This window comes from Struthio camelus, chromosome 1, assembly GCF_040807025.1.
Source record: "Struthio camelus isolate bStrCam1 chromosome 1, bStrCam1.hap1, whole genome shotgun sequence".
Classification (NCBI taxonomy): Eukaryota; Metazoa; Chordata; class Aves; order Struthioniformes; family Struthionidae; genus Struthio; species Struthio camelus.
In genome coordinates, this window is record NC_090942.1 from 117,771,719 (window position 1) to 117,781,736 (window position 10,018).

Sequence of the window (10,018 nt, forward strand, 5' to 3'; positions counted from 1 at the left end):
TATCAGACTTTGTTATAATTAAACGGCTTTTTGGATGGGAGCAGTTCTTTGATTGCCTTGTTTAATTAATACATTATTTGGAGATGTTCTCTATAACCTGCCCCTATCAGAAATAGATGATAATTTCCAGAACCATATTACTGTGTGAACAGGTGTAACTGCTGAGAATTCATAAACTGGTCCAAGAAAATTATGTAGCCAGTAAACAACTACTTAGAAATGCGGTCTTGGCCAGCTGAGCTGCAAATTTGGGTAATGAGTTGACTTTGCTGCTGCTATGTTTGTGCTCTACAGAAACGAATGCCACCACAGAAAACAGGCTGTAATTGTATCATAACTATTTATTAGTGCATGACTCCTTTTATAACGTAATCATTTGCAAGAGTGTAAAAAATTGTTTTTAACATTTTTTATGCTAACGAACCAAATGTGCTTACCTTCCCTCAAACCTCTCACTTCTCCCTTCGATCTAGTCAGCTACAGGGCTGACAGATCTAATTTAGGTAATTTGGGCCTACACATTTTGGAAATACAGAACACTTCACGCTTTTTGTTAAAAATAAGGAATTTGCTGTGTTTAATTTGATCCAAATTCCCTTCAGCATGGAAGGCGGTGCCTGTGCAATGTAATTTTCCTCTCCCAAGAGCCTCCTCAAGCGCTGCTAGAAGTGAGGTTATGTCAGCACCTTGGACTGGCTTTAATCGATATGAGTAAGTCTGGGAGAAGCTGTTTTCTCTATCTTTTTAGCCCTGACTTGAACATTTCTTCCAGGTTGATGAATGCAAACTTGGGTAGTCAGCATCACCCAGAAACTGGGGACCTCACCAATTTTATAGGAGTTTCAGAACTGTAGCTCCTTGGGCTCTTAAACTGAGAGTGTTTCAGGCAACACCAACCAACAGTGACACGGTAGGGTATGAAGTCTACAAGGGAAAAAGCAGCAGTATAAAATGAAAATAAAAACACATTTAGTTATCTTTCTTTTGCAAATGCATATATTCCTCACTTTTGACCTGCTGTACAAAATATATATGTATACAACAAATTAAGAAGTACTCACTCTTAAGTGCTTACAGGAAAAAAAAGTGATTGGTTGCCTCCCAAACAAGAAGTAAACCGTTCCCCAGTATTTTTGCATGTCAAAGACAAAGTAACGCTCAAATGAAGTGTGACGTGATGAGACTTTTTCTAGATGCTTCAGAGGGGCCAGGATTTTATCCATGGAATAAATTGGGAACTATTTCTGCAAGACAGAGTCCAAACATTGGCAAGGGAAGCTTCAATAGATTTTTGCATGACACGAGGCCAAAAATGTTCACATATGACTGATGTCTCAAATTCCATGGCAAAAATCCTACCGAGTTCAACAGAAGATTTTCCCTCGACTTCAGTGGTCATAAGATCAGAAATGAGGGAGCAAAAATCAGTTTTGTGATGCTTACTATGGATTTCAACATTATAAAACGTGTTACCAACAGCATTAGAACAGTTCATTCATATAGTACTTCTAATTAGAAAAGCATGGTCATGAGGCCCTACAGAAATTTGTAAGGGAAACCTCTGATTGCTAGTTAATGGTTTTGAATTTTAAATGCATCTTTCCCAGTAGGGTTAAGGTTAAGCGGAGCAGGTAAAACTGCTACTTCTGTACATATTTGGTTGGTTATAAACACCACTGACAGTAATACTCCCTCTCTAAGCCCTTATTAAAGTCAGCAGTATCACCTCAGTTGCACTCTCAATTTTTTTTAAAAGATGAAACAACAGTGCTGAGCACCCTGTTAGTGGTTAGGCAATAAAATACAAAATTACCCCTGTAACATGGTATATAACATTACGCGTAGAGTTTTCCAAACCCTTTAACTAACAGTCAATTAGAAGCCTAAGCGACCAGTACTTCTGCAAAATGCGGCTGAGCTTTTTTTTTTGCTTTAAACATTGCCTTAGAGTCCAAGCTCTTTCTGCCTGATAGACTAGTTTTATTCCAGTGAAATAAAGACACTCCATTTCCAAAATTTATAGGGTTCATTTATTACCTCTAGTAACATATTATACTGTATAAATACTCTATCCTTGTTATATGTCCTTTTAAAAAAGCGATAACTTAGAAGATCACATTAGACAAGAAGTATAAAAATAAATACGCTCATTATATGCATTTATTACAAATTATAACCCTTCCCAGAAGGGAAAGAAATAGAAAATACTTATAAAGTATATAAAATCTATAGTAATATATTTTACTATATACATATGGAAAGCCATATTCTCTCATTGTCTATGGACTGGCACAAACTTTAATTATGCAAATGTTGGCGTACTGCTGTGGATGGACCTGCTATCCTTCAGCTTTGTCTTCCCGCCTTATCAGTGATTTGAGCACTACAAACCTATCAGAGGCCGCACGGGAGAGCTTCCCATTCATAGCGGGGATTTCTTTGATCTCTTTTTACCCAAATGCAAATAATTACTATTGGCTGGCGTTAAGGTAAAAGATCTGAGCGTGAAAGCATGACTCAAACCCTCACTGCCATGAGTCTAGTAACAGTATGGTAGGACCAAGTTTGAATCAAAAAAAGCTAGTGGAAGTCATGCAGAAGGCACAAAGAGCAACTACTCATAGGCACTACCTGCTCCATGAAGATTTCCACTCTTTCTAGCCGCTGGATTACATACGTCACTACAACTGCATCAGAGTGGATGAGAGAAATGGACAGGCACATCGGGATGATATAAAGACACTTTAAAAAAGATAACATTCTAGTCATTTGTGGAGTTGACTGACTGTCCTTGATTATTTTTTGCTCTTTACAGGTAGAGAATATGGCTTTGTTTTTATATAAAACTATTATCTGAAACAATAGCAGCCATGAATGACATAGTTAAAGCTCCTTTTCTAATCCTGTTTTTTGCCCTTTGTGAGGTAGGTAAGCCCTGACCAATTATTTTAAGCTATCTTTTCCACTCCCCTGTCCCTCCCCTTAAAAAAACCTGGGGACTTGATCAGTACCACAAAACAAATCCAAAAGAAAGGAAAAATAACCCAACCCCCAAATGTTTGCTTAAACATGTTTTGGCCACTGCTTATGTTTTGTTTCATTTGTAACATACTTAAAAAAGGAAATTATAATGCCCTAGGGCCCTATCTGCTGAAGATGAGTTAGTGACACTGGTCTGCTATCCTATCAAATTTGCAGTCGGCAGGATATTTTTACGATGCAACACCAACTAAAATTATTTGCACTGTCCCACCTCAGTGGATCCTCCCATTAACTGTATACACAAAACACATGCGCTACCTCTAGCCCTCTTATTTTCAGTGCATTGTTCTGAAGGAAAAAAAAAATTTAGCTTTCCCAACTTATACTATTTAACTGCAGTCCGTAACATTACAGAAGTCTATCAGGTGTTTCGGCTTCTTGGAAGGCTCACAGCTTTCTTGTGGCAGTACGCTGCCGTCATAAGAAATACATTTTAACAATCTCTTCTTGAAACCCTTCCCGCACGTCTTGGAACAAGGCGACCAGTCCCCCAGCTGCCACTGCGGGCAAGGCACATCCGCGCAGGGCCGGATGTCGCTGGGCTTCAGCTCCCTGGCGCAGTCCGCGGCCGGCTGCCCTCGCAGGTCCCGGCACTCGACCGAGCGCCGCTGCCAGCCAGAGCCGCACGACTTGGAGCACTCACCCCACTCCTCGATGACCCACTCGGATGAGATGATCTCCCGGATGGCATTAAAAGACTCTTTCTTTTTACTGGGCGCCTTCTCAGAGCCGGGCTGCACAGGCTTCTTCACAAAATAGGTGAACTTGATCTTAGGCTGGGGCAGGTCGCCGACCGTGAGGACCTGGACGGTCAGAGGCTCCTTCAGAGGGCTGAAGCTGCGGATCCTCTCCAGGGCGGCGGAGGAGCCGCTGTACCTCAGCACGCTGCCTTTGTAAGTGATGTCCTGCTCCAGCGTCGATAGGGTGTAATCACCGTTTAGGATGTACGTGCCGTCGGCAGCTTTAATAGCGAGGAAACTGCCATCGTGTCTGGCACCCCTGTGATTTCGCTGCTTGACCTCAATGTTGGTCGCTCCGGCCGGAATGGTGACCACGTCGTGATAGCCAGGTCTGCTGGAGAGAAAACACATACTGAGTCCTCAGCTCTTCCCTGGCAGAACAAAAGAGTTGTTCAGCACAGGCCGAATTTCGTTTGAAGTTGAAGCATTAAGCCCGTGAGCTATGGACTTAATGAAACTCATGGATTAAGTGATTGGCCAAGTCACGTCCCACAGCGTTGCTACCGCAGAGGTGTGCCCGCATGTAAGGGACTTCCTTTGACTGGGATCTCAGCCAATCAACTGTTTTTGACAGATTAAATCTCAGTTCCAAGGACAATCTCTCCTTGCCTTTGAAACCAAAAGGTTACCCCCACCAGAAGTTAGCTAGAAAAAAACAACAGCTGCAGTTATACACTCACTTTGCTCTAACAAACGTGCCAGAGACTTTCTTACAAGTGGAGCCATTGCCACCGCAGATACCGCATTTGTCAAACTTCTTATTGGACCCTATCATCCGGTCACAGCCAGCCTTCACGCATTGCCCCTGGACACAGACCGAGGTGGAATCGGGGCTGCATGGGGTACCGTCCACAACCTTTAAAGGAAGAGCAGTAGGGCGCTTGATTAGAAGATGCACGTTTCTTTGAAATTGTATAATACAGGCATATTAGAAATGTAAAATATGGCCAGTGGGAAGACCTGTGGTACCTGTATTCTCAAGGCTTTTGAAACTAAAAACAAGGGCAGCCTGTAGATAGTCGGAGGTATGTAGAGCTAATTCATCTCACTCTCAACATAACGATGACCGACAGCAACAGGAGAAACCAACCAATTTTACTTTATTTTAAAATAAAAAGTTTTACTAATTTCATATAGAGGAAGAACATCTTTTAATGATGCCACTGGAAGGTAGTCCTGTCCTCGAAGTACAAGGACGAAAATTGCTTTCAAGGGCGTCCAATCTATCTTTTCTTTCTAGGAATACTTCTCTACAAAAACCATCTGTGTCGTCACCCTGGTAGTTATTGGCTCTCAACGTCTCATGACAGCGAATTCAAGTAGCTATGCAAGATGAATACTTTTCCTTTTGTTTATTTTAAACTGTCAGCATATTAGTAACCAGTATGAGAAATCGCCGCTGTTTTGGCAAAGAAGCTCCACAGTTTTCCAAACGTATCTCAGTGAAATCAACTTGGTGGAAGGAGAGGAAAGGAAACTAGGGTGGAGTGGATAGAAAAGGCAGTATGTGTGAAATAATTGGAAGAATTGTGCCAGAACATTTGAAGCAGGCTTGTACTGATCAGACTGTACAAGCACGGAGAGAAAAAGGAACAATCTAGCTTAAATATAGGAAAACAAAAATAATTTCAGCCACTGCCCTTGACTCTAAATTTACATAGAGAATTAGAGAAAATAAAACCCTTTTCATGATTAGATGGAAGAAATACAATTTTGAAATACCTTTGGCTGTAAAACAAAGAAATATCCCGTTCCCTTTGCTCGGCAGACCAGCTTGCATCTGTCCTTTGGAGAGACACCAGCAAACTTTGGTGTCCATTCCACTGCAGGTCCACTTCCAAAGGGGGACTTGGAAAACTCATTGTGCTTTTCACATTGCTCCTCTCTAAAGGTTTTGCCTGCAGGCAGAGGAAAGACAGGTAGACATTAGACCATCCTCTTTACGTGGCCTTTCCCCACAAGATCCTCTTCCTCCACATCAAGAAATGAGAATAGCTTACCATCATTATCTGGACAGTCCTCGACATTGCACGATCTGTATTGCACCCGCTTCCCTTCGCAGTACTTCCCCCCGTTCCTGGGGATGGGATTGTCGCACTCCCTGAATGAGTACTGCACCCCACCACCGCAGGTCCGGGAGCACTCGCCCCAGGGCCCCCACAAGCCCCAGCCGCCATGCACCGGTGTCTGGAACAACAAGCAAGGGCAGAAAAAAAGTTAATCTAGTGGAAAAACATAATACAGTACAACAAATGTAAAAAAAATACACATTTTTATCTAAGCCTCTTCTATAAAAAAGCTATAAGCTTGTTTTATTCGCTCTCCACCTCCATTTGCTCAAGTCCTTAAGTCTGGCTTGATTATTCGTGCTGAAGTATTATTTATGCTACTCTGCAACCTAAGATATAGCCTGATTTTCTTAATACTTACATCATAATGCTTCTTCTCAGTTTTATTCACACACTTGCCATTCATGCACCATTTCCCTTCTCCACAACTGGTGCCGTCTGCCCAAGGGAAGTGTTTAGTTTGGCACACAAGCAGTCCTCCAGAAGTGCCAGTACACCACAAGGTCGTACACGTACTGGCTGCGTCGGGGCAGTGTTTGGACTCATCTCCAAATGTAAACTGGCACTGCCTGTTGGCATCATACAACGTGCCAGGCAAGTCAGAAGGAAGCTGTATTGGTTTGTGTGGCTTGTCCAATAAACACTCACCTGAAAAAGAAGGGGAAAAAATGCAGATGATGCTGTCAGCGAGCTCAGCTTCTACAGGGGAAAATCGTATTTCCATCTCTGGAACTGGATTTGCTTTATAAAAATAACTCTTCAAGCCAATTTGTGCCACCAATTATGTAAAACTAGGGGACCTATAAAATTATTGGCAGCATAGAAAAGGTTAATAGAAAGCAGAAAGTGCTCCATTAAAAGAAAGAACAAAAAAGCAAAAGAAAAAAGAAAAAAAAGCAAGCAAAAAGAAAAGCAAAAAGCAGTAAAACACGTGGGCTTAAATGCCAAAAGCTAAATAACCTTACCATGACCATTATCCAAAAATGTTGTAATCATGTAGGCACTACATGGAGACCAAGGCTGGCTTCGATCCAGATTGGAAAGCATAGATGCCATCATGTGGAAATCCCGGCTTATTCCATTAATACTAGCACACTGCTTTGCATCATCATGAGGCATGTTAAACACGTGGCCTTAAAAAAAAAAAAAAAGAAGACTGTGATTTTAGGAAGTCTGTCCCATGCAAACCAAGATTATTTTAAATGTTACTCTAGAGCTAATCATAGGCTAGTCTTTAGATATTGAAAGAACATCCTGATCTGAATACTGCCAAATTTTAAACAGATTACAAGTTATCTTTGCCTTTCTCATAAGCTAATTTAATACACATGCTTTTTTTCTGCAACCACAGTCAAAGATTCAGCTCTTGCAGACAATGCTATGCAGATTTGATTGCTTTCCAAAGCGCAGTCCTGCTGCATGGAGGATGCCTTGGCTCCTCCAGATTGCTCCCAGGGGAGCCCAGGGTGCTCAGAGCCCCGCAGGGCGAGCCCCAAACGCAGGCTAGGGCATTCTTCACTTTATGGCATCAGGCTGCTTTCAATTAATCAACAGAAATCTCATTTCAGATTTCAAGTACCTAGCTCGTGGGCTGTTGTAAAGGCAGCCTGCAAACCGTCGTCTTCTATGATAGAGCAACTGCGGTTTAGATCACAAACTGTTCCCACATCAGCCATCCCAAGAGTATCACATGTCTTGGCACCGCAGAGGTCCTGTAGAAAAAGGCAGTTTCATTATTAATCAGATCAGAGACTTAACCTTGGCAAGAAAAATCCAACCCTGGCAGGTTGCCTTTACTTATGGAAAGAGCATAAATATTCAGCACTTCAATGGGTATGATGGCAAAAATCTGTCTTTGGAACATACACAGGGGTTACACGTAGAAATAAAATGCATAATTTCCAGACTAAATCCACTAAAAATATACGGCAGAAACACACTGCATGTACTGTGAGTTTCACCTGAGATAGCACAAATAGTAAAATAAATGAATAAATAAGGAGGGGATCGTTTCATTTTTACCCTGCTTAGTGGAACCCATGGTGGCCAAGGACTGATTCTGAGGCATTTTTAAAGGACTACTAACAAAGAGGGCTTCTGGGGTGGGGAGTAATGGGTACAGGGGAGAATTCAGCCCCTTTTTCCCTTACCTGTCTGGTGAAGAGGATCGCTGTGTCGTAGTGCTCAGCGTGCCGGTCGCTGGGCGGGTTGTGCTGCTTCTGCCAGCTGCAGAAGTTCCTCAAAGTCAGGGCGGCGTTGGAAGATATGTCGGGCCCCTTCCGCTCCTCGTAAATGACCATGATTTTCACCACGACCAGGCTGATGGAGTTGCGAATGCTGGGATGCTTGTAGAGCTTGGCCGCCACTGAGAGCAGCGTCAGGAGGTAGTGCTTGAGCCCGCTGCCGTGGAACTCGGCCATGGACTGGTCGGCCACCAGCATGGTCTCCACATAGCGTGGGCTGGACACGAACCTTTTCTGCCTTCTGCTTCTACTTTCTGTATTAAAAAAGAAACGGGACGGGGGAGGGAGGGGGGGAGGAAAAAAGCACGCACGTGAATAGGAGAGACACGTCGCTCTGAGAGACCGCGCAAATCACTGCGATTCACTGAGCGGCGTGCAAGATCCGCGTCTCAGGCAAACACCGCGCGGCCGCTGAGGGGCCCCGCGCCCCGGAGGCGCCTCTCCCGCCCCGCCGCGCTCCCCGCCCGCGCCCGCGCAGGGGAGGCTCGCGCCGCGCCGCGCCCCGACGGTACCTGCGAGCTCGGCGGGCTCCGTCCGCGCTGCTGCCGCCGCTGCCGGCTCCGCCGGCTCCGCGCCGCCCTCGGCCACGGCGCAGCGGGCGGCGCCGCGGCGGCGGGTCCCGCGGCGGCGCAGGAGGTGAGCTCCGCGGGGGCGGCCGGGGGCGGCGGCGGCCGGCTGCAGCAGGTACTCGCGGCCGCGCAGGTAGAAGGCGCCGCGCATCCCCGCGCAGAGGCTGAGCGCGGCGGCGGAGCTGGGGTCGCCGTTGACGGTGCCGGAGTAAAAGCAGCGGGCGAGGTCGTCGCCCGGCGGCGGCGGCGGCGTCGGGGGGCCGCCCAGGTACTGCAGGGTGAGGTCCGGGGCCAGGAAGCTGCTGTCGGGCTCCAGCTCCAGCGTGAGCCGCTCGCCGAAGGCCTCCAGGCGGAAGAGCTGCTTCCCGCCGGCGGCGGCGCCCAGGCGGCGCGGCACCACCAGCGCCCGGCGGGCGGCGGGGCCGGCGGCGGCGGCGCACGGCCCCGGCCCCGGCCCCAGCCCCAGCCCCAGGCCGAGCCCCAGCCCCAGCAGCGCGGGCAGCAGCGGCGGCAGGGCGGGCGGCAGGCGCCGCGCGGTCCTCATCGCGGCCGCCGGCCGCGGCGGGGAGGCTTGTCGCTGTGCGCCGGCGGAGGAGTCTTTTTTTTTTTTTTTAATATATTATTATTATTTATTTATTTGCTTGTGTCTCTGCTTTCGGGGTTGGGTGGGGGGGTTGCTCTGTGCAGTTTCAGGGAGCGCCGAGCGGGCGCTGGGTCCCGCGATCACCGCAGAGGAGGCGCTGACTTTCCCATGGCCGGAGCGGTGCAGCCGGGAGGGAAGGCTAGTGCACGGGGAGCAGCCTTTTCCTTCTGTCCTTCTTCCCTCTCTTTTTCCTCTCTCCTTCCCTCCCCTCCTCAAACTCTCCCGAGCAGCAGCCGTCAGGGAGGAAGCTCCGGCGGGTCTCTCCTCCTCTCGGCGCCCGGGGCAGCTTTGCGTGCACTTCCACAGCCCGGCCCCGCTCCACGGGCTGCAGGGCGGAGAAGCCAGAAACGTCCCTTCCTGGCGGAGAGCAGGAGGAAAGAAAAAAAAAAAGTAATAATATTAAAAAAAAATGTTTTAAAAGCGCCCCGCCAACCCCCTCGCTGCGATCCGGGCGCCTCCGCCGTGCGGGGTGAATGCGGCAGCCGGGGCGGCCGCGGCCGCCCTTTATGGGGTTTGGGCTGGCAGCCCCCACACCCCCCCCGGCGCGGCGCGGCCCAGCCCGGCCCGGCCCGCCGCCCCCCCGCCGCGCCGCCCCTCGGGCCGCCGCTGAGCTCACTCCGTGCGTAACGCGGCCGCGGGCGGCCCCCGCCCGCCCCCTCCCCCGCCGGGGCGGGACGCGGGCTGCTGCCGGCCTGGCCCTTCCCGGCCCCGG

The 10,018-nt window shown here is 47.8% G+C and overlaps 1 protein-coding gene across 2 annotated transcripts; it reads right to left on the bottom strand.

Moving 5' to 3' along the window:
• Positions 1-321: 321 nt before the first annotated feature.
• Positions 322-9,305, bottom strand: ADAMTS1 (ADAM metallopeptidase with thrombospondin type 1 motif 1). Of its 2 annotated transcripts, none has more exons than XM_068911592.1 (9): positions 8,607-9,305; positions 8,002-8,348; positions 7,431-7,563; positions 6,817-6,984; positions 6,213-6,499; positions 5,783-5,969; positions 5,505-5,680; positions 4,463-4,638; positions 322-4,113 (listed from the first exon to the last, which is right to left on the bottom strand). In XM_068911592.1, exons 1-9 carry the CDS (start codon positions 9,205-9,207, stop codon positions 3,372-3,374), a joined length of 2,817 nt encoding a protein of 938 aa, XP_068767693.1. In that variant the 5' UTR covers positions 9,208-9,305; the 3' UTR covers positions 322-3,371. The 2 variants fall into 2 exon arrangements, with proteins under 2 accessions (XP_068767693.1, XP_068767701.1); XM_068911600.1 differs by having other exon boundaries at positions 322-4,116; positions 8,607-8,925.
• Between the last annotated feature and the right edge of the window lie 713 nt (positions 9,306-10,018).

Bases quoted from the DNA above. Each gene is read 5' to 3' on its own strand.
- ADAMTS1 (XM_068911592.1), bottom strand. From the start codon at position 9,207: ATGAGGACCGCGCGGCGCCTGCCGCCCGCCCTGCCGCCGCTGCTGCCC. The intron at 8,349-8,606 runs GTACCGTCGGGG...TTTTTAATACAG, and splicing joins GGAGCCCGCCGAGCTCGCAG to AAAGTAGAAGCAGAAGGCAG. The intron at 6,500-6,816 runs GTAAGGTTATTT...CTTCTTTTTCAG, and splicing joins ATTTTTGGATAATGGTCATG to GTGAGTGTTTATTGGACAAG.